Consider the following 23,866-nt stretch of genomic DNA (forward strand, 5'->3'; position numbering starts at 1 on the left):
CGGGCAAACACAGCTGAAGACAGTGGATGTCCGACAGAGAAACTTTTATTGATACCCAGACAATTCCTTTCTAGTGCGCCTGATAGGACCAGAGGTGGTGGCTATCTCATTGATAAAGGGTTTTCTCTTTCATCTTGAGGGGGCTTGTCAGGATAAAAATGGGCAACACAGTAAGAGTGAGGGGTACATTGGGGGAATGTCATTAACCTTATTTTCAGTTTATGGACCCCCTTGAAGGAAGGGTGAAGTTTTATTCAGACTTGTTCCCATTGATAGCAAAATATGCCGGAGGGGCCGTGCAGGGGTGTGACATTTAATGAAATATGTACTTGACCATGGTACAGGTTGCTTCATAAATCTACTTGTCCTGTAACAAAATCCATTTGTTCCTTTGGTGCGGCGACAAATTATGGCAGCAATATCCATATATAGAAGCTCTGATAATACCCTCTGTGATTATGTCAGGGCTCATCCTACAGTAGGGTTTCAATGCTAGCAATTCCATAATCTTGTTGAAACTGCTTACGCTGATTTCCCAATATGAATATTTTTGGGAAATGTTAGCCTGCTTCAACACATTATACTTAATAATGCTTCAAAGAAATGGTACCTGAAATTTCATGGTAGTTTAGAAAAATGTTTTTTTTCCTAGTTGTATTTTATGTGAACATTTTATTTTTAAAGCAAAGAATCCTCAGTCTTGCTTTCCATCTTCTGCAAATATTTGTATCTAATCAGAGAGCATTCTGGAAGCATTATAAGTAGAGTCATATTGTTAAACCTTACAAACATGTGTGCACAGTTTTATACTGGAACTACTATCAGTAGTGCGTTCCGAGCTTACAACGTTTCCTTAGGGTGGTCAGCCTAACAATAAATGCTTTGCATTAATGAACCATGTATACAAGTTCGAACAGCATTAATCCATGGATACAAATGTTACCTAACTGCAGACGATGCCCTTTCCTGTTTCATAATGTGCTACTGTAAACTGGCAGCCAAAGGGTTTGTGCTGTTGGGGGGTTGGGCCTACTTGCCCAAAGGACAAAATAAACATGAAAACGGGTTGTCCTTTACTTCAAATTATGTCCTTGGCTCTGGGCTATAGGAATTCAACACCCTATGCATCCGATTGTTCACGCGTGTAAATTCCACCCTAACACCCTACCTTCTATCATACAAGAATTAGATTTATTGGATGGCAAATCTGATGTAGAGCTCAAAGTGGAAATGAGAAAGAGTGCACGTTTTATCCATATACCCATACATCTTATGCTAGGATTGGTTACCTTCTTATAAGTAATACTCTTCAGTCATTGCTTGTTGTCCAAAGATATTGAACCACAGGCTGTTTCAGATCACTCCCTGCCTCAATAAACATGCGAACTACTGTTACAGAAGCTCACTCAAATACTCCATGAAAAATGAATGAGCTAGCCTTCCACAATGATACCCTTCGAGCATCCTTTAAGGAGGAGCTAGAACATTATTTTAAGGATAATGACATAGGTCATTAGATGGGATGTAATTTGGGATGCAGCTAAAATGGTGAACAAGGATGAATTGATTTCGCTCATAGCTAGATTCACGAGTGTCCAGGAGGAAAAAAAAGTGGAACTAAAGTATAAGGTAGTACAAGTGACGCAAGAACAATGGATTGTTCGAGGAGCACACATAGTTTTTTGCACAGTCAGAGAAGAATTGGAACAACAGTTAATAAGGGAATCAGAGCTCAAGTGTTATATGGAAGGGGGAGCAATTGTAGACCAACTACAGGCATCCAAGATTGAAATAAAACCAAACATCGTAATATTGGTGACGTGGGAGGTATCTTGGTTGATAAGACGGATGTAATTCTACAGAGCTTTATAAACAGGTCAACTATGATCTCTTGTTAGTGGGTTTGAGTTAGCGGCCACGAGGATGCTGCGTCTCATAGGAGTTTTATTGTTAAATCAGAGCAGGGCAGAGGAACTATCAGAAAAGCACGACAACGATTGGAACTGGATTGCGTGAACCGTTAATTCAAAAAAGGCTACTTCAAGACCCCTATTCTGCAGATCCTGATGACGTTGGTGTTAATTATCTGCCCTGGAATATTGCTGGATTGAACAGGAACTTTGAATCACTTTTGTCTGTTTTATATTACAAAGATGTCATGGTTATTGCGCTGCGAAAAACTTGTAAACTGGAGGATGTGGTGCTGAGAGAGTACAGAGTTTTCAGTGTTAGAACAGTTTAGGGGCAGGTTGTGGCCGCCTCACCCCCTCCACCCAATGTGACCTATTCACACATCTTGCCTAGATCATACTCCTTGTGGGTGCTCCACCTGACTGCCCCCCCTCCCCCCCCACACACACACACATGACTCTCCACGCACTTGGTGCAGACTCCTTAGCTTGTTAGCTTTGCTATTATATTAGTTCTTGTTTGTGTTTATTATTGACTTTTTCACCAAGGGCACAAGTGTGCCACCAGCTACTTCGTTCAGCAAGGAGATATCGCATGTACCACATGATACTGCTATATTATGCCTGAAGCAATATCTTATGCTGTTGTTTAACTGTATGCAACAAATCTAATAAACACATTAAAAAAAGGCAGTAAAGGTGCAATTTGGTCACCCTGCATGGGGGCTCAGCTGTTATGATGTCTAAAAAATATGAAGTCAATGGGGACATTATATTGAAGTAATTTACTAACTTTTTAACAATGTTAGTATCTGGTTTGTCATTAAAAAAAGAAGGTCAAAGAGGGTAAAATGGTTGCACAGATTTAGTATAAAAAATATAGATCTTTCCTGCTTATTTTACCATTTTATTTAGCGCTCAAAGGAGCAGAGACAAACGTCCCTCTAAACATCAGGGGCTTTACTTTCTCCCTCATTGATCCAAAAACTACCAAGGCGCTAGAAGAGCTGATTTCATTTAGGGAAGTTAAAGAGCCCATTAAACGTTCAGCAAATCACGCTTTGTTTGAGACCAGTTTAGGCCCTCCTTTTTATAAAGTCAATGAGAACTAGCTCCACCACTATCGAAGGTCCTCAGCTATTTTCTCCCATTGAGCGTGGTTACCAGATCTCAGCTGGAATCCGCACTAACAGTAATACTGAAGTTTCTGAAAGTCCCTACATTTTTAGTTTATAGGTTTTGATCAATGGGTTGATATATATTTGGCCTCAACTGTATTCTGTCAGTCAGGATTTATAAAAAATAGAAAAACCAGCTACAATATTCGCTTAACTGTTAACCTAATAGAGATTGCTGAACTTAAGAAGGAAAATGTACTTCTTATTTTGCTCAGTGCTAAAATAGCATTCAGCAAAGTTAACAGCAATACTTGAAACAGATGCTACATGGAACAATTCTAGCGCCTGAAATCGAAAGTTGTACTTTGGCTTACTCCGTCCCCCCATCTACTCAAATTAGGGTGAATGGCTTGCTCTTCGACTCTATTACTTCATCTGTGGGAATGAGCCATGGATGTCCTGTGCCCACCACTATCGCTTTGCTTTCACTGGAACTGCAGGTATCCAAAATAAACATAAATTCTAACACCAAGGGAAAAAGAGCAGGCCACGCCAATACAAATTAGTCCTATTTGCATAAGGCATTTTGCCAGTTATCTTTCTGTCAGATATTGAACATTCACTTCTGGCTCTTTTTTCTGAGCTCCATGAGTCCTGTGCAGATCTAGGTCTCAAAATGAACTTTCATAAATTAATAGAGATGTACTTATGTACTTAGGGGGCATTAGCTAAGCTGGGCTGATAATTCACTCAAATATTTAATGGTGAATAGTCTGAATGTGGCTCAAAACAAATATATATTTATATATCTATATCGCCTACTGGCGGTCGTCAGTAGGTAGTTATAATTAGGACCATGTTTCCATAGGAACAGTGTTTTTTGACTTGCCTATAACTTCGGCGCTGTTTGGCGAATCGTCACAAAAGTTTCAGTAAAAGCGTGCCAGTGATTCTTGTTGAGCATGAAAAGTGTTGGGGTGATCTGTCAAGCAGGGGCCCAGAAAAAGGGGGGTAGGAGGCAAAATAAAAGTGTTTCCCATATTAATTTTATAGAGTCTTTAGACACGCCTACAGCCTGAACCGCTGGACAGAATTACACCACATTTGGCAGAAAGCCAGCTTTTGGTCCACAGATTGTGCTTTTTGTTATTTGGTGTCAATCTGTTCAGTAGTTGTTGAGAAATTGAAGGAAATCCAATATGTATATCTGCGATTGCTGATAATTCGCATCGAATCGCAAATGCATGCGCCAATAGAAATGCTGTGAATGGCTGGTGCAACCTGAGCAGAGAGTTGCACCTGTCATTTTAGTGTATCGGGACAGTCCCTGGAGTTGAAATCCAATGGCACAACTTGGTATAAGGAGTCCGAACCCCAGGGGAGGCATATAAGGGTCTTTGAGGAGTTCTACCTGTCTACAATATGTCACTAAACAGGTTTTTTTCCCCCATGCACGATATTCACGAATTCGTTGCGACCGCCAGTGCAGCCCCCTCTTGTAATGTTGCTGCAAATCTGCGCATATCAGCAAAACAAAAGAAAAAACATTCACAGACCCACCCTGACAATGATGTACCCACTCACTGACGCACTCAGAGTAATACACCCAGTCAAAACCCAGTTGAAGACTCATGCACCCACTCAGAAATCCACTAATACATTTATGCACCCACTCACAGAACCTCTCAGGAATTCATCCACCCAGTCACAGACCTACTCCCACTCAGAGACACACACACAGACCCACAGAAAGACTTATGCAATCAGAGATCCACTGAGATACTCATGCACCCACTTACAGATGCACTCAGAGACTAGTACTTACTCACCGAAGCACTATGAGACTCATGCACCCACTAACAGAAGCACTTAGAGACTCCAACACCCACTTCTAGATCCACATAGGACTCACTCACTCACCCACTGACAGTCCCACTTGGAGACCCACGCACTCACAGACATATATCCACTCACAGACCCACACCGACACTGATGTACCCACTCACTAATAGTCTCAGTCATTCACCAACTTACAGACCGATTAAGAGACTCACACACCCACTCACAGACCCATTCACACTCTTACGCACCCACTCACAGACTTAGTCCGACACAGACCCACAGAGACCCATGAACCCACTTTGAGATCCACTGAGATGCTCATGCACCCACTTACAGATGCACTCAGACTCATGCATCCACTCTGACACAATCAGAGACTCATGCACCTACTCACTAATGTACTCAGAGACTCATGCAACCTCTCACAGATGCACCTAGAGACTCATGCACCCACTCACAGACTCGGTCAGATACTCACACACACTGTCATAGACCCAATGAAACTTTTGCTTACACTGACAGATCCACTCATCCACTCACACAGAGACCCAGTCTTATTCTCATGCACTCACTCAAAGATCCATACAGACACTCGCGCACTCACTCACAGACCCATTGGTATTCTGATGTAGTCACTCACAGACCCACTCAGGCACACTAACACCCACTCAGAGACCCACTGAGAGACTCATGTGTCCAGTCACAGACACTGTCAGAGACTCAGACACCCACTCAGACAGTGAATCACCCACCAACACACACCCTCTCAGAGACTCACGCGTCCACTCACAGGCCCACTAAGAAACTCACACACCCACTCAGATATATATACACCCACTCAGCCATTGACACCCACTCACAAACCCATAGCGCCACTCACAGATTCACTCAAAGACCCATAAAGCCACTCATACACACACTCACAGAGCCATACAGGAACTAATACACCCAGTCACAGATCTAAACAGCCACTCACACACCCATTCTCGAATTTTACAGGTTACAATTTGTGAAGTTAAAAAAAAAAAAAAAAAAAAAAGACATTCGCTGGAAAAAAACAAAGCTTATAGGGACATTAAGTTAGGAAACAGAATAATAAAAAAAAATAGAAATGCACTGAAGAAACCAAAGGTTACAGGGCTGTTTTAGTTAGGAAATATAAATAAAAAAAGCGTACAAATTCACTGAAAAAAACAAAGGTTACAGGGACATTATAGTTGGCCTCACATTTCACTCATACAAAAATCAGAGAAATACAGCAGTTATGGCTATGTATGGGGCTGTGAGTGGGTGTGTGAGTGGTTCTATGGATGATGTAATCAGTGATGTCATTTGAGATGTCATCAGTGATGTCACTGACCATGTCATGAGTGATGTAATATGTGAGGTTATAAGCAAGCAGGGGATTGTTGGGGTGTAAGTTACAGTTAGCTCAGGAAACTATAACTGCTGAATTTCTCTGGTTTTGTAAGAGTGACATGTAAGGCTAATTAACCTATAACCTATTGTTTTTTTTCCAGAGCGAATATATATCTCAAAAGTTCTGTCTTTATTAACTGTATTGTACAAAGATTTTTAACATTTCATGCAACCTTGAAATAACCTTGTTTCGCAAGATTGTAAGTCTAAACATAAACTCCTTTCTTAGATAGCCTTACGTTCTCAAACGTTCCCACTTGATTTCGCCTGAAAAACAATGAAGTATGTTGAAAATGAGATGTTGGCCTTCGCACGGAATAACAAATATCCTAGGATAATAAACGCAATGCATGAGGGAGGCTTGGGAATACCCAGTATGGGGAGATGCATCTCTAAGCTACACCACCTGTACTGGAGCGGTCAGTTGTGACTGGTACCAAACCGTAGGTGAATGTTGAACAGAACTTCATAGGTGCCTTAGATGTGGCGGCTATGGGTACATAGTAAAGGCTGGAAACTCACTCCACTACTGTTGTTGTCAACCACATTATTAGATCATTGGGGTCAGGTAGTTACATTTGGTTCGGCTCCCTCATATCCTTCACCACTTCCGCCTGTAGAATTCAACTCCGATTTCTTTCTCTGGATACTTGACACTGGCTTCGGGCAGTGGAGAGGGATCTGATCACGCAGACTAGGGGGTAACTTATCAACAACCAAATGCATGATCTGTGCAGTATAAGAATCGAACAATAAAAATGGTAAATTCATTAAGCCTTGTTTGTGGTAAAAGTAAGAGTGAAAACTAATGATTCAGAACAAAGAGTCCTAGATATGTCCACCAAGAAGAAGACTTGAATGCAAACACTAGTTAATAATAAAACAAAAAGTCTTGGAGAGATGCTTATAGTGCCTCGGCTCATGGTGATGACATCATGGAGCAAGGGTCACACCGGTACGTCAGTGCCGAATATAGAGCATGTGCCCCACTAGTGATGCCTTCACAGGCCCTTAATATTGATGCCATCATTCTGCACATGCTGCACTGCTTATGAAATCAAACAGTTGTCAAGCTACTGCTGACAGTGCAATATGAATTCATCCAAACTCCCCACAATGTGGGTCAGTTCTGTGGTGCAGTGAATGTAAACCATTCCCTAAAAACCAAATACAAAATCCTTTTATCTTAAAGAAGCACACTTGTTTTCCTCTTTAACACAGTCATGGGCTCTTGGCAAGGATTATGTTGTTTGTTCTTGGTCCTCCTGTGCTAGACTAATCAGGGTGAATGTATTGTTTTGTTCTTGTTGATAATGGAAAGTCTGGTCCTTTGCACAGCTCGCATTAAGGTCCCTAGGGGAGGTGAGCCAGATCTAGGTACCACACCTACCTGCGAACATTCGTGCCATCAGGATCACCATCACTTGCTGAATTTAGACCACATCAACTACACCAGGCAGCTGACGGGGTTGAGACGTAGGGCAGAAGACCTGTGCCTCCACCTTGCTGCACCTTGCAGAGTCACCTGTTAAGTGCTAAGATACTTTGTTGTTCTCTAGACTTCCCTCTGTATCCCCCCTTTGCAACATATATGCAGTTAAAACCCAACAGAACACCATGGACACCCCCAAAGAAGACTTTCTGGGTGTAAATCCCTACAGCCGCAGTCATGAAATCGGTGTTTGCACACTGTATATAAAGAATGAAACATTACACCTACCTGACCCCTTTTTATATTTTTTTATTGATATTTTAAAAAGAAACGCAGTGAACAACTAGCCAGTAGACAATCTGTACATAATCATAGACAAGCCTACACCACCTATACAGTTCAGATGTTACACAGTGTATACGCAGCCCACTGATAAAAACAGAGATATGTAAGTGGGCACAGCGTAGCAAATCCAATTGTGAGAAGAACATGTGATGGTATAAACAAAAATCCAGGGCAACACCCCATGCATCGTGCATAACCGATACAATTTCTGATAAGAAGCCCAGCAACACCGCCCCTCACTATCTACCCTCCAGTCCCTGTATCGATTGACTTGTCCTCGTCCGCACCCTGTCTCTCCTGGGCCAAGTAATAAAAGGCTCTCAAATGTCTCTGGGTCTGGAGGTAGGAGGCATTAGTTCCCAGAAGGTGGTGAGTTGAGAATGACCGTACGTAACGTCCTTGTTCCCCTCCTTAATGGAAGGTACCCTCTTCCTCCCCCAATGTACGGCTACTTGGCGTTTGGCAAAGAGGAGAAGCAATGCATGCAGTTTGCGGACCTTAACGGGTGTGTCTTTTACATAGCTCAACTGGCCGAGCAGGGGTACGGGAGTCACAGGCGTTCCAATTATCTGATGTATCATTGTAAATACTGTGGACCAAAATGGTGTCTGTCGTGGACAGTCCCGTGCCGTATGGAGAAAAGTTGCTGGGCCAAAAGCACAGCTCCAACAGCCCTCATCATCCCTCAGTCCCATACGGAGCAGGCTTATTGGCGTCCTGTAAAATCGATGGAGGAGCTTAAAGTGTATTAGGCGAAGTTTGTAATTAGGGGACAACTCGGAGAGCTCGCGACAGCAATATGACCATTGGACCTCAGTGAGCGGGACAGGGAGTTTGTCGTTCCACGCCTGAAGTGCTCTCGGCTTTGTCAGAGGTGCCGAAGTCTTCATGTGGGTATAGAGCCGTGTGACAAGTCTGCGGGGCGAGGCTGAGCTTAACAGGTTCTCCAAGGCCGGCATGGGTGGCGGGGGACTCGGAAATGTGTTGTGTAGGGATCGACAGGCAGTCTGTAGTTTATAATAGAGAAATACTTCAGCAAAAGGCACTGTTTGACCCTTCTCCGCAGCCGGGGGCAGTCTAACACGTCTCTGGGTTATAGGTCCACTAAAGCGCGTAGGTTCATCTTGTGTGTCACAGCCTTACTGATTCCGTCCCCTATATTGGGTAGCATAGGGTTATGCGCTAGTGGTACAGATGGGCCATATAATATGGAAGCGCCCACTCTTTACCGCAGTTCATTCCACGCCCACCGCAGGGTCTACACAGTGTCTGTGCCATCTCTAGGACGACGGTAGGGTTGATAGAGAGCCACCCGGAGAGAGTCAGGAGCCGCCGCATCAGTCTCCACGGCCACATGGGTTGAAAGGGAGTCGGGTGGACCCAGTGGTGGAGAAACTGAGCCTGGGTGCACCAGGCATACAGTTGCATATCCGGGGCTCCCAAGCCGGCCTGGCTCAGCGGAAGCGTCAACAAATCCCAAGACACCCGAGCCTGCCCGCCCGCACCAGCGAAACCAACAAGGACCTGGGGGATTTAAAACAGGCGTGTGTGAGAGGGATCGGGATATTTGCAAATAAATAAAGAAATTTCGGCAGTACCACCATTTTAGCCAATGCTATTTTTCATGCCGGGGACAGCGGAAGCTTGGCCCACACTGTGACCTTCTTTTCCAACCACGTAATGGCATGCCCGTAGTTAAAATTCCATATTTCCTGCACGTTTCTGCTAATCCAAATGCTCAGATACTTTACTGTGTCTTCCGCCCATTTTAAAGGGAACTCGGAAACGACTGGGGCAGTAGTATCGTCAATGGAAAGATGACTGACCAGTTGATGGAGACTCCAGAGAGGCCGCCAAATCTAATAAATTCCCGTTGGAGGGGGTCCAGGTTCGACGCGGGGTCAGTCACGTACAATGTGACATCGTCGGCATAAAGCAATATAAGGAGGCTTCTGGTGCTAAACCCAATCCCCCTGGCCATGTGGTGTTGTCTTATGTGTGCCGCCAGCGGTTCCATCGCGAAAAGCAAGGGGGACAGAGGGCACTCCTGACATGAGGCCGTTCACTCGGATCCGAGCCGTAGGCCGTGTATATAGCAGACAGATTACATTTATAAACAGAGGGCTGACAGATATGGCGAACAGATATGGCCATTCGAGAGTGTTGAACGCTTTTGTAGCATCACGGAAAACCGCAGCCACCTGCACGTCTGGATGATGGTAGTGTAAGACTGAGAAAGCAGTCCTGAGGTTGTGGGAGGTGGAACTCCCGGAAATGAATCCCGATTAATCAGGACGAGCTATCAGGGGAAGTAAGGGCTGTAGCCTATTAGCAATAAGCTTGGCCAAGATTTTGACATCCGCGTTTATTAATGACAGAGGTCTGTACAAATCTAATTCAGTTTCAGGTTTCCTGGGTTTCAGTAGAGTAATTATTATTGCTTCGCGCATGGTTGGCGGTAAAATACCAGAGGTCTGGGTTTCCTCATATAGCCCTAACAGGTGCGGTGCTAGTTCCTCCAAGTAGGTTTTGTAGAAGGCGGTGGTTAGACCATCAGACCCGGGGGCCTTGTCCAGTGGCATACTTTTGATTACCTGAGAAAACATCCTCTACTGTGAACGGGAAATCTAAATAATCTCTGTGCCTCTGACTGAACCAAAGCAGGTCAAGTGAGTCAAGAAAGGACTGCAGGCCCTCCGGACTCGTCTCTTGAGTATCGGTGTATAGACTGGAGCAGAAAGAGGAGAATTGGTCTAGTATACCTGCCTGGTCTCTAATGACAGTGCGATGTGTGCTAAGCAATTCAGGGATGTAAGCGGTGGATTGTGGGGGAAGAATCATCGCTGCTAGAGTCCTCCCCAGTCTATCGCCTTCCCTGTATCTCCTCGCCTCGGCGTACTTCCCAAAGAAATTGACCTTTCACTGCGCCTCCTCCTCAAAGTCAAGCAATCTGTCTTTTAAAAGAGCTAGCGTACTGGGATCGTTGGAGGAGTAATATTGTGTTTCAAGTCCTCTAATTTGATTTTCTAGGGAAGCAAGCGAGCCCCGAATGGCCTTTAACACCCCGGCTTGGCGAGCAATGCATTTACCCCTAATAACCACCTTGAATGCTCCCCAGAGGGAGGCCTCGGTGTCCACCGAACCGGAATTAAGGGTATAATAGTCAGTAATATCTGTTCTAATTTCTTCTTTAAAGGCTTCATCCAAGAGTGCATGTGGTGGTAACCGCCATGAGAATAGGCGTGGGGGGGACTCAGGAAGTACTAATTGCAGAAGGCAAGGGGCGTGATCCAACAGGGATCTGGGGAGATGGGATACCTCCTTGGTCCAGGTGGCAATATTACCCAACACCAACCAGAAGTCCAACCTTGACCATGCGCCATGATGCTTGGAGATACAGGTGCCCTCCCGAATCGCTGGGTATCTACATCGCCAAATGTCAACCAGTTTTCCATCTGAGATTATGGCGTTCAATGCCGCACTAGCATAAGGGTGTAATGTCCGAGAAGTCCCCCTCCTGTCCAGGTCATCGTCTAAAATTGCATTAAAGTCCCCACCCCAGATAATCGTGTCACAACCAGACGCTTTAACTCTAGCCCAAATGTCTTGGAAAAAGATAGGGGAGTCCACATTAGGGCCATACACTCCAACTATCACTACTGGGGTCCCACCCAGAGTGCCCAGGAGGGCAATTGACCTATCCGGGTCAATGTGTAATTCCCCTTCCCTCCAATCCAAACACTGCCGTTTCAACAAAGCAACGCCTCAGGAGTAGTTGGAGTATATAGACGAGTTCACTTGGCCCCACCTACTATGCGTCAGCCTGGGGGAGGGTACGACATTGAGATGCGTCTCTTGTAGCACACACACATATTGTGCCTCTGGAGGTAGGCATGCACAAGCCTGGACTTTCTACCGTCATTCAATCCCCGGATGTTCCATGTTAGAAAATTTAAACTGGTGGTTTGGTGACTGATTGTGTACATTGTAGGGATACAGTGGGGTAAGGGCAACACATCACAATTTTAGTAATCCAGGTGCAAACAATCAAGCGGCATAATGTCATATTGGCTTAAAACATAACAGACCCAGCCCCCCACCCTCCGCCCACACCAATTCCCCAATTAGGTTATAGAGAACCCACCCTCAACAACATGAAGAAACAATGAGCAGAAGGGAATCCTCCCATAGGGGCGCAGGACAGCCAGCGTACTCCCCTGGCATGACAGGGTGGCCGAGAAACTGCAGAGAGCTAAACCAATTGCATGAGAATGTTCAAACAAAACATCCACATATCAGTGCACCATGGTAGGAGCTGAGGCAGTCCGCACATCACAGTCCACCTAATGTGTTCCAACTCCCCCCGGTATGACGTATAGCCTGCCAAGCCCCACCCGCTGGCCCCCACCGTATTGGACCTCTCCACCCCAGCACAGCAGAGTTAAACCATAAAAAAGAAAAGGGGGGGAAACAACCTGAGGCATGACGAACAAAGTTCAGCAGGGAGAGCATGTCTTGCAAGCCCTCCAACCTCAATCCCTATGCAGTACAACTGGAACATAGGAGGTGACACAGCTGGAGAGCCATAAATCATTGTCGATGAGTCGGGCATCAGCCGAATCCGCCACCCTGGAGCCAGGTTTGGACTGCTTCCAACCGATGTGTTTTGCGAATTTGAGTGCGGATTTGGCATCCGTGAAAAAGTGTGCAGATCCTTCATGGGTGATCTTAAGTTTGACCGGATATAACAACGAGTAGGGGATCTGGGCCTGCAGCAGGAGTCGTTTATCAGGCAGGAATTCACGTCTCGCCAGCTGTACCGCAGGTGTAAAGTCCGGGTAAAAGGAGATTTTATTACCATTGCGCGTGATCTTCCCCTTCTCTTGTGCCAGATGCAGAATCAAGTCCCGGTCTTGGTAGTTGAGAATCCGAGCCAGAATGGGTCTGGGCGGGGCTCCGACAGGTGGTTTAGGGCATGGTGCGCCCTCTTGACCGCGAAGACCGCAGATAGATGAGTGTCGAAGAGCCCCCGCAGCAGGTCATCCACATAGGTCTCCATCTTGGATCTCCGGTATGCCCTGATACGCAGGTTATTGCGGCGCGACCTCGCCACCAAATCCTCGTTTTTGGCGCGGATTAAACACAACACTGTCCATCTGTAGAAGTTGTTCCTTCGTTTCCACTTGGAACTCATGAAAGTCAGAAACCTTATTTTCAAGTACATAGAGTCTGGTCTCATGAGTCCCCACTTGGGTTTTGACAGCATCTAGTTGGGTAATGAGCGCATCCAACTTGGTATTGATGTTCCGCAAGCTAGACCGCATCTCAAGCATCAGAGTGCGTAGGTCTTCCCCCCGATCCTCCGTCTGTGGCTCCGCAGGTCTCTCCGCACCGGCCTCTCCGCACCGGCCTCAGGGTCGGATTCCGTGAGTCTCGTGGTCCTCCTCTGGTCAAAGGTCCGCATCGGCTGCTTTGCGTCCTGCTTCCCCATGTCTGGTGCAGGCGTCGTCGTCCTCTCCAGCAGGGCTCACCAGCCGCCTGCCGCGCGAATGGCACACACCCGGACGCTCCACTCCCGCTACCTGCCCACTTATGATCTGCGAGTCCACGGGGGGCAGCCTACAGTCGCGGCCTGCAGGGGTAGTCAGGGGGACCTCCCGCATGTCAATCAGACAATGGATATGTCTGCGGTATCCGACATACAATGCGGAGAGGCAACGCTCCTAATGGGATCACCAATTCACCCAGGTCGCAGCTCCACCCAAACAAGGTCCACGGAGTGTCTCACCAGCGCGACCCATACACACTTAGCAGACTAAGAATTCAGTGCACCTGTAGGCCCTCTATTTTAATAGTGCCTCTGCGGAAAACTCAGGCTCTCAGGTACAAAATGGCGCATGAAGCGCGCGTCTGCCCTCAGTCTAATCTCCAGGTATACATCCAATCATGGCAGCGCCAGCAGTCGCGCTCCTGGACGGACGAGGCCCTAGCTCTGGCCCGATGTGCGCCACCAAAGAACCACGGGCAGGCTCCTTGCCCAAGCAATCTTCAGGATGACGCCACCACCTCCCCTATCACCGCATCTCCACTTCACACCGCGTCTCACCGTCTGAGCCCAGGCAGCGTGGGCAGAGATCCTCGGACAAATCAACACGTCTCTGCAGCAGGGTTGATGCATACCTCTAATGCCTCAGATGTATGAGGAAGCGCTCCGCAGCCACCCCGGCCGGGGCCTCTGCCTCGTGGACCGCCGTGGGCTCGATTACAAGGTCAGCCCGCCCGCGCAGCAGCAGGACGAGTGCACGCGGCCGGCCCAGCCTCAGCAAGTCACACAGCTCGGCTCCGGAACGGAGCTCAGGGACGCGTGACACAGCGATCTGCACCCCGCGTCGCCGGCTCCCGTTGGGCGAATGTGCAGCATTATGGTAGCTCTCTAAAGAGAAGGATTACTGCAAGATTAATACTCGGCCGGCAGAGCTCATTCACAGAACGGCCATTGCGCAGCTCAGCAGGCCACGCCCCTCCCCTACCTGACCACTTTGGTGCTGTCTGGTTCATCATCAGCTTCCTGTGTTTATGGATAAATGTGAGAGTCCGAGAAAGAGGATGCAAAGTATATAAAATCTTTCTGCACCAATTTAATGAAACGCATTCCCCAGTCACATCTATGCCTGTAACTTACTTGTGCAATCATGTTATTTTCCTATCACGTATGTTTTAAAGTGTATGAAAGATGCTTCCACAAAATGTCAGTTATTTCCGACAAAACCTCTGGCTTTAACTCTCATTCATGGATCTTCTTCACTGATGGGCTTCACATTGTTTTCTTCTGCGAAATGTGTAGCTGAATTCTGACTGTTTGCTTTTTATTTTTTTTTATTTTAAACCGAAAATCCCAAATTGAAATTTTTCATTGTGAAAATGAAAAGGAATGCTTGATTGAGGATTGAGCAGTTTTCACTGCCCCTTACTGCCAGGTTTTCCTGGTGGTGACGGGCAGTTAAAACTGGCCTGTATATCCTTCCATCTAAATTAGGAGGGCAGACATAGACGTCATCCTCTGGTGGCCCTTATTCCATTGGAGGGGTTTAACCATGGTGGAGATAGAGTAGTGTCCGCCATGGTTACATCAATGGTCTTCCCGCTTCTTAATCTGCTAGAAGACAATTATGTTGGCAGTAAGGATACTCCGTCGCCATTGCGACAGAGCATCCTTACCACCAATATATAAATTGGGACCATCGTCAACTAGACCAGGATGACGCTAATCTAACAGTTCCTCATTCCAGTTTTGTTTAAATATTTTCCATGTGGATCACATGGATCCATTTTCAGCTCTCAAGCGAGAAAGACGTGCCAATAAATACAGCCTTGATTATGGCCCTCGGTGTCAAACCATCATTGGCCCTAGTTTTGTGGTCCAGACATTCCCATCCTCCCTCTTCCTCTCTCATGCCAAATATTCAATTTCCCTTTAACCAGCATAGTGATTTGATTGGGCATCCTCTGGCTTCCATTTCCAAAATGGAACTGAGTGTGCCGGGCACCAATAGATCCTGAGTTGTCTCTTTAAAGTGTGTGTGGGTTGTAAAGTACAATCAGTCATACCTTACAAGCAGATAACATTCAGTGCTGTAGCTGTTCCTGCTCAGCCTTGTCCAGATACACAGGCTAAATATATTCACTCATTGCGCCTGTTTTGAGTTATAGCACTAAACACTCCCAGGTTCACGTATACAGTGAAAAGATGGACAGTGCCTTTTACTGAGCGTTCTTTGCTTTTGTTCCTCTGTTAGGATGGTTCGATTGAGACCTTTCCTGAGCCCATGGGACCAATGATTGCAGATGCTCCCACTGAGTAGAACCAGATGCGCCGTGGGGTTCTCCATACCCTGGGCAATGAGCACCACCTGGAAAGAGAAGAAGAAGAGCGGCGGAGGAGGCGTCAGGATCCCGGCGGACTCTTGGGTCCACAGACCCCTCTCCCGTCCACAGTCGGAGTAATCCCAGTGTTTGTGTTTCCTGCGGAACTTGCCTTCTTCGCTGATGACCAAAGCAGCCACAAGCAAGTGCTCACCCTCTACAACCCCTTTGTGTCAGTGCTGAAGTTCAAAGGTATAGAGCTAGCAACTGCAGTCCTCCTAAAAAAAAATATGTTTTGTACTTGGGGTAAACTTCTTTTAGGTTGTGTGATCGTTTGTCAGTTAGCAAAGCATCACTTCCTAAAGTGTGATCACAGCATTTCTTTCATCTTCTAGCTAAACTGTGCAGGGGCTGGGATTTTCCCAGGACTGCAGGCATGCCTATTTGTTTGGGGGGCGGGGGTGTACTGAATATCATACACAGATTTGTTTATTTGGGTTACCTGTTGATTGGCCCTAGCCAGCAGCAAGACGTGTGTGTTTATGGAAGGAGGTTCCAGTGACTGAGGGGTGCTGACACGTAGGCCAGTGTAGCTTTCCGACTGAGAATGCTCGTAACATCTCTGCCTTTGGAATCCTGTTTTCTGCTGTGCTGGTTGGAATTGGTGAGGGCTGAGGTGGAAATGCCCTGCTCCACAACCATTGCTGTGTTACCCTCATATTAAGTTTCTTTGCTTATGTTACCCCCCTCTCTGCTCTAAGCCACACTGTTGTAGACCCTGTAAAAATAGCAGAAGTAGATTAGAACTATAATATTTTAGCATATAATTATGTTTGCTTATATGTGCAACTCGTAAAGCTCTATGCCTACTTCTCTGCTGCACAGCTGGAAGCATGCTGGCTGCTGGCACAGCAAGTGCTTCAGAATGTCCCAGGCTGGCTGCTTTTAGAGGGTGTACTGACCAATCAAAAGTCCTTATTTGCTGGTGTGTCTGAAAATGGCGCACACACCAACAATTACTTGTAGTGATGTCCTAGGATGACCATTCTTGTTAGCTTCTGTTAATTAAAAAAAAGTTAGACGCAGGCACCCCACAAAAAACATGGCACAATATTTTAATTGGTCTCCGAACCATTATTGTTGGGTAACAATTGACTCGTGCACCAAGCCGTGATGACGTGCATCAAATACACAGCATTTTTTAACTTCATCATCAAGGGCTGCAGAGACGATCTTCGCACTCCCAAGGTTTCCATTTGCATCCATGTCCATTATTTTCAAAGATCTCAAAAGCTGTTACACCTAAAGTGCGCAGCGCGGGCCAGTCATTGTGTCACCTTCATTTGTAAGGGTTTAAAATGCTTTGTAAACACATTTCCTCGGCTCAGAGTGCTTATTCTAGAAATAATTGTGGGACGAAACAAAGGCATTGTCTAACCTAAGACCTTGTTCTTCTCTCAGTCCTTTCCACAGCTCCTTCCAGGTACACCGTGGTGGATGCAGAGGGCCATGTGAAGCCTCAGTCGTGTATAGATATGTAAGTCTGTACTCATTCGAGCATTAGGGGACAGCTGCAGTCTGACATGACTTTGCGAGGAAGTGACTTGTGACCCTGCATATTCTGTCCTTGCCTGTGTCCCTCGGTTTCTGTCTTGCCGGGGGCCTTCATTTTTTGTCATTTCCTGTGATGCTCCTGTTCTTATCCTGTCTGTGACCTTCATTTCTTGTCATTTCCTGTTCTAACCATGCCTGTGACCTCCATTTCTTGTCATTTCCTGTGATGCTCCTGTTCTTGTCCTTCCTGTGTGACCTCCATTTCTTGTCATTTCCTGTGATGCTCTTGTTCTTATCTTGCCTGTGACCTCCATTTCTTGTCATTTCCTCTGATCCTCCTGTTCTTATCTTGCCTGTGACCTCCAATTCTTGTCAGTTCCAGTGATCCTCCATTTCTTGTCATTTCCTGCGAGGCTTTTATTCTTAACTTGCCTACGAACTCCATTTCTTGTCATTTCCTGTGACCTTCATTTTCTGTGATCCTCCTGTTCTTGGCTTGCCTGTGACCTCCATTTCCTGTGATGCTCCTGCTCTCGATTCTTCTGTTTGTATCTTGCCCTAGACCTCCATTTCTTGTCATTTCCTGTGAGGCTCCTGTTCTCATCCTTCCTGTGACCTCCATTTCTTGTCATTTCCTGTGATGCTCCTGTTCTAATCTTGCCTGTGACCTCCATGTCTTGTCATTTCCTGTTATGCTCCTGTTCTTATATTGCCTGCGACCTCCATTTCTTGTCATTTCCTGTGATGCTCCTGTTCTCGTCTTGCCTGCGACCTCCATTTCTTGTCATTTCCTGTGATGCTCCTGTTCTCATCTTGCCTGCGACCTCCATTTCTTGTAATTTCCTGTGACCTTCATTTCCTGTGATCCTCCTGTTCTTGTCTTGCCTTTGACCTCCATTTCTTGTCATTTCCTGTGATCTGCCTGTTCTTATCTTGCCTGTAACCTCCATTTCTTGTCCTTTCCTGCCATGCTCGTATTCTTAACTTGCCCGTGACCTCCATTTCTTGTCATTTCCTGTGACCTTCATTTCCTGTGATCTTCCTGGTCTTGTCTTGCCTGTGACCTCCATTTCCTGTGATGCTCCTGCTCTCGATTCTTCTGTTTGTATCTTGCCCTAGACCTCCATTTCTTGTCATTTCCTGTGAGGCTCCTGTTCTCATCCTGCCTGTGACCTCCATTTCTTGTCATTTCCTGTGATGCTCCTGTTCTAATCTTGCCTGTGACCTCCATGTGTTGTCATTTCCTGTTATGCTCCTGTTCTTATATTGCCTGCGACCTCCATTTCTTGTCATTTCCTGTGATGCTCCTGTTCTCGTCTTGCCTGCGACCTCCATTTCTTGTCATTAACTGTGGTCCTCCTGTTCTCGTCTTGCCTGTGACCTCCATTTCTTGTCATTTCCTGTGAAGCTCCTGTTCTCATCCTGCCTGTGACCTCCATTTCTTGTCATTTCCTGTGATGCTCCTGTTCGTATCTTGCCTGTGACCTCCATTTCTTGCCATTTCCTGTGATGCTCCTGTTCTTATATTGCCTGCGACCTCCATTTCGTGTCATTTCCTGTGATGCTCCTGTTCTCGTCTTGTCTGCGACCTCCATTTATGTTCATTTACTGTGATCCTCCTGTTCTCGTCTTGCCTGCGACCTCCATTTCTTGTCATTTCCTGTGATGCTCCTGTTCTTATCTTGCCTGTAACCTCCATTTCATGTCATTTCCTGTTATGTTCCTGTGCTTATCCTGCCTGTGACCCTCACATTCTGACATTGGCCGTAACCCCTGACCCTCACGTTCTGACATTGGCCGTAACCCGCATGCTCCGTTCTTGCCTATGAGACTCACTTTTGGCTGTCCAGTAGAATTACCTACAGTATCAACGAAGGGGGATCTCTGTTAACCTACGTATCTCACAAAATGTCCATCTTGGCAATAATGTATCTTGGTCTTTCATAGGTGTCTAAGCTATGCCAGATTCCCTTCAGATATTTATATATATTTATAAACCACAAGGGAACCCAAGAGGAGTCAGCCAGGGACCTTGAGAATCAATTATTTTACACAACCGTGATCCCTAGGGATTGAGGGATAGTCGGGAACAGATGAATATAGCTGCGGTCAGTTCTATATTAGGTAAACTTGTCCAGCCGGACAGAGGTTAAATATTTAATCGTCAAAATTATGAGAAATGTACAGACACAAATAATGAAAGTGGGACACAAGCCTGCATCCTACTACAAAATCAAAAACAACAACAAATATATAGGGAACATTCAAGGGAGGCTCAGGCAAAGCACAGTGTTTGTTAGTGCAAAGGATACTTAATACAATAACCAAATCGAAAAGAACACCTTTACATGAACAATGCTGGCATTACAGACATTGTATAAGGTGTTTTATGGTGTCGACGGCGTTTCGATCCACGTTAGAATACTAGGATCATCAGGACATTAAATAACCATGCCTGTATGTTCATGCCTTAAGTGACCAGGAAGGTGGATTCCGGGTAATGTCTGGGATACGGGAAGTCACCGTTGTGTACTCCGAGGGCGCAGTTATCTATATATTAGATGAGCACGGCCAGTCTTAAGACGGGCTCCGGGAATCTGTTTGGACAGCACGATGGCCTAATCAAGTGGATCTCGCAGTGGAGAGATGGTTATCTGTTTCCGTCGGTGCGGGTTTCCCTTCTGAAGCAGAGCCTGCAGTAGTCACATACTTGGTTTTAAAGGGGCATATGGGAGTGGGTGGCAGAAACATTGTTTGTATCTCATGCGATAGATCACATGCTATTACAACTCGGTTGTTACAACGACCGCGTTTTTACATCGCAAACCATTACAATAATTGCTGTAGGGGGCAGAAGGTGTTGGATTTTAAATCCAAGACCTTCCCTATTGTTTCACAGACTGGAATTGGAATAGTAAATTATACTATTCCAAAATCCAGCGCCCCCCCTACAGCTAGTCGTTGTAACAACTTGCGTCGTAATGGTATGCGATGCAACAACGCGGTCGTTGTAGCGACCGTGTTGTAATGGCATGCGATGTATCGCATACGTTGTAACATGGCCAATTTATGGTTGGGGGCCAGGGGGAGTTTGTCATTCATCGAGATAATGTGCCTTTGAATCCTAGAATGTAATTCGAACAGATGACGTTCTCTCTAGGAATTGTGACTTTTCAACCCCAGAGAAAAGTTATTAAAAACAAAGAAATCATTTTTGTAGTATGAAACTAGTATACAATCAATCTAATCTTTTATTATGTTTCTGAAAGGCCTCCTGGTAGTTCTGTTGACATTGAGATAGCAGTCAGTTTCCAGTCCTGTGGTTTCTTCTGTCACCAGAACACCGCCATGCCCCTTACTCTGAGGTATTTACTTCACGTGGTAAATTCCCATCCCCCAGGGTGAGGTATTTGCCAGGGGGGGGTGAATTCCTCATGATGATGACATGCAGAAGTTGGATTTTCTGTACTTAATTCTGCTTGTAATGGAATTAACTGTACATTTTCCTCCACAAATTGTGGCTAATTTGACCTCCCTAAGTGGGGCAGGGGAAGCTTGTGAAGTGTGTAGTAATTACTGCATTACTTAGACTTGTGATCCCTACTGGCACTCCTGTTAATTAACGGATTGGAATTCACTGCTCACTTCATGATCACGGAAGGGTGATCAGACAGGATTACCTTTTTGTTTTGTCTTCTAGAGACATTGCATCATTTGCGTGTTTTCAATCCTTTGACATTGCTTCCAGACCTTGCATTTGATGACAAGCACACCATCGTAAAGCCTTAACCCACAGGTGGGACGCATTCAGTATGTCGCCACGCTCACAACTGCATAGAGTGTGTCCCATCGTAAAGTCTTCATTAAGATTCATAAACATGGAATATCTCTGCCAAGGTCCAGGACCCCAGAATGCTTTTCAAAGTGAAATCTTTGTTTTTATAACTTATTGTGTAAAACTAGAATTAACTAAAATTAACATTCACTCTGTCTATCTTTAAATATGTTCCTATTGGGACGAAAGCGAAGTTAAATAAAGAACAATAAAGCAACAGCCTCCTATTTTAATTCTTCTCTTAGAAGGAAAGACAAGCAGGAAATAGAGCTTGTATGTCCCCATTGACCCATATTACCCACCCTTAGACCCAGGCACACCAATGCCCCATGGGAAGAGTTTAATATCCACTCCCCAGGCAAACCCAACTTAGACCACTTCTAAATTAGGGCATCCCTGACCGACAATACCACAGCCTATCATCAGGTCATCCAGAAGGCAGTGGTGTATCTCAAGGTCGACATGCACATCATTCAGGAAGAAGTGGATGTGTGCAGACTCTTTCAAAGTCTTGAGTGCAGTTTTACCCATGCTTAAGGGCATGCTTCATTCTGCCCTGGCCAGCTTCAAGGAGCCAGTCAAAGCTAGGGCAGGGACAACTAGGGTTTAGAAGAAATACAAATGCGCTCCTGGTGAGGCTATGTACATAAAAACTCAATTTCCTCCTACCTTCTTGGCAGTTCATACTTCGTGAAAGAGGGCCTCCGCACAAGCCACAGACACTGTCCTGACCAGAAAAGCGAGGGAATGGACGCCATGTGTAAATGGGTAGCTGTAGGGGCAGCCAGGTATTGGCACATAGCCAAATCTGTTAGGGTCCTTTCCTTACAGCAGGTCCCAGTGGGAGGAGCTGGAGGAACTGGTAAGACATTCTTTAGAGTTGTACAGGAAGAGGGAGGAGGAGTCGGTGTCAGAGTGAAAAACCATCTTAAATGATGTCCACATTGTTATGATGTCGGCGCCGTGAACACAGCCTCTAGAGGCATCAACACCAGCCTCGTCCTGAGATCCCACACTTGGCTTCGCATCTCCAGGTTCAAAGGGAGGCCCAGCAGCTTCTCCATATCCCATTCTACGGGGAGCATCTCTTTATATGATGTCGGCGCCGTGAACACAGCCTCTAGAGGCATCAACACCAGCCTCGTCCTGAGATCCCACACTTGGCTTCGCATCTCCAGGTTCAAAGGGAGGCCCAGCAGCTTCTCCATATCCCATTCTACGGGGAGCATCTCTTTATATGATGTCGGCGCCGTGAACACAGCCTCTAGAGGCATCAACACCAGCCTCGTCCTGAGATCCCACACTTGGCTTCGCATCTCCAGGTTCAAAGGGAGGCCCAGCAGCTTCTCCATATCCCATTCTACGGGGAGCATCTCTTTATATGATGTCGGCGCCGTGAACACAGCCTCTAGAGGCATCAACACCAGCCTCGTCCTGAGATCCCACACTTGGCTTCGCATCTCCAGGTTCAAAGGGAGGCCCAGCAGCTTCTCCATATCTCATTCTACGGGGAGCATCTCTTTATATGATGTCGGCGCCGTGAACACAGCCTCTAGAGGCATCAACACCAGCCTCGTCCTGAGATCCCACACTTGGCTTCGCATCTCCAGGTTCAAAGGGAGGCCCAGCAGCTTCTCCATATCCCATTCTACGGGGAGCATCTCTTTATATGATGTCGGCGCCGTGAACACAGCCTCTAGAGGCATCAACACCAGCCTCGTCCTGAGAGCCCACACTTGGCTTCGCATCTCCAGGTTCAAAGGGAGGCCCAGCAGCTTCTCCATATCCCATTCTACGGGAGCATCTCTTTAGCCCCCATGTTGATGAGATGCTGAAACAGATAAAGAAGGACAGAAGACTGCAACATCTAGGGGTGCTCTGCAGTCAAACTCACTCTGGCCACCGCGTAAGGAGGGAGCTAATTCACAGTCTATACATAGCATGTGTATCTACAACCACACAGTGGTGAACGGAAAATGTTACTTACCCTGTAAGCAGGTATTCGAAGCTTCACCCACCCTTCTCCTCGGAAGTCTGCGTTGGTTATAGAGCTCTTCTCTTAACATCTTAACGCTGCACAATGTGCACAATGTACCATGCTCGTCTCACTTGAGACTCAATAAGCAGTCTCACATGCATTGCGAAAAACAGTCTAACATGGAGCCGTTGTCCATAGAGAGAGTAGTCACAACACAGCTCATGGCTCGGAAGGCTTCTTTGAAGGAAAACAACTTGCAAATGTTCGAGCCTAACACTCGATGGCAGGAGTATGCCGAGCATGTGAACCTACACCACTGCAAGCTAAGAACAGATGCTTACAGAGTAAGTAACATTTCCCTTTTTGCTGATTCTGAACAGCATCAGCAAAGAGCGCTGGAAAAGACTAGCGGCGAAATCTATTGCCTTTCCAAATGCTTGTATATTTTTCCAAGGTTACACTAAAGATGAAGACGCCCATAAATGTGCTACATTTTCTTCACCCATGCAGCATAACCTACATGTGTGGGAGAAATTGCAGCTCTATTCTTAGGAGTTTCTCGGTTCAAAG

General features: G+C 46.1%; 1 protein-coding gene across 1 annotated transcript in view; it reads left to right on the top strand.

Annotated features, from left to right (window-relative positions):
• The window catches only part of MOSPD3 (motile sperm domain containing 3), a 112,556-nt gene that overhangs the window by 31,611 nt on the left and 57,079 nt on the right, over positions 1-23,866 (top strand). The window contains exons 2-3 of the mRNA XM_085639811.1: positions 15,863-16,181; positions 17,391-17,466. Coding sequence (XP_085495937.1) covers positions 15,935-16,181; positions 17,391-17,466 — 323 coding nt within the window. The 5' untranslated portion in view covers positions 15,863-15,934. The remainder of the gene's footprint in view (positions 1-15,862; positions 16,182-17,390; positions 17,467-23,866) is intronic.

Source organism: Triturus cristatus, chromosome 12 (genome assembly GCF_964204655.1).
Source record: "Triturus cristatus chromosome 12, aTriCri1.1, whole genome shotgun sequence".
Taxonomy (NCBI): domain Eukaryota; kingdom Metazoa; phylum Chordata; class Amphibia; order Caudata; family Salamandridae; genus Triturus; species Triturus cristatus.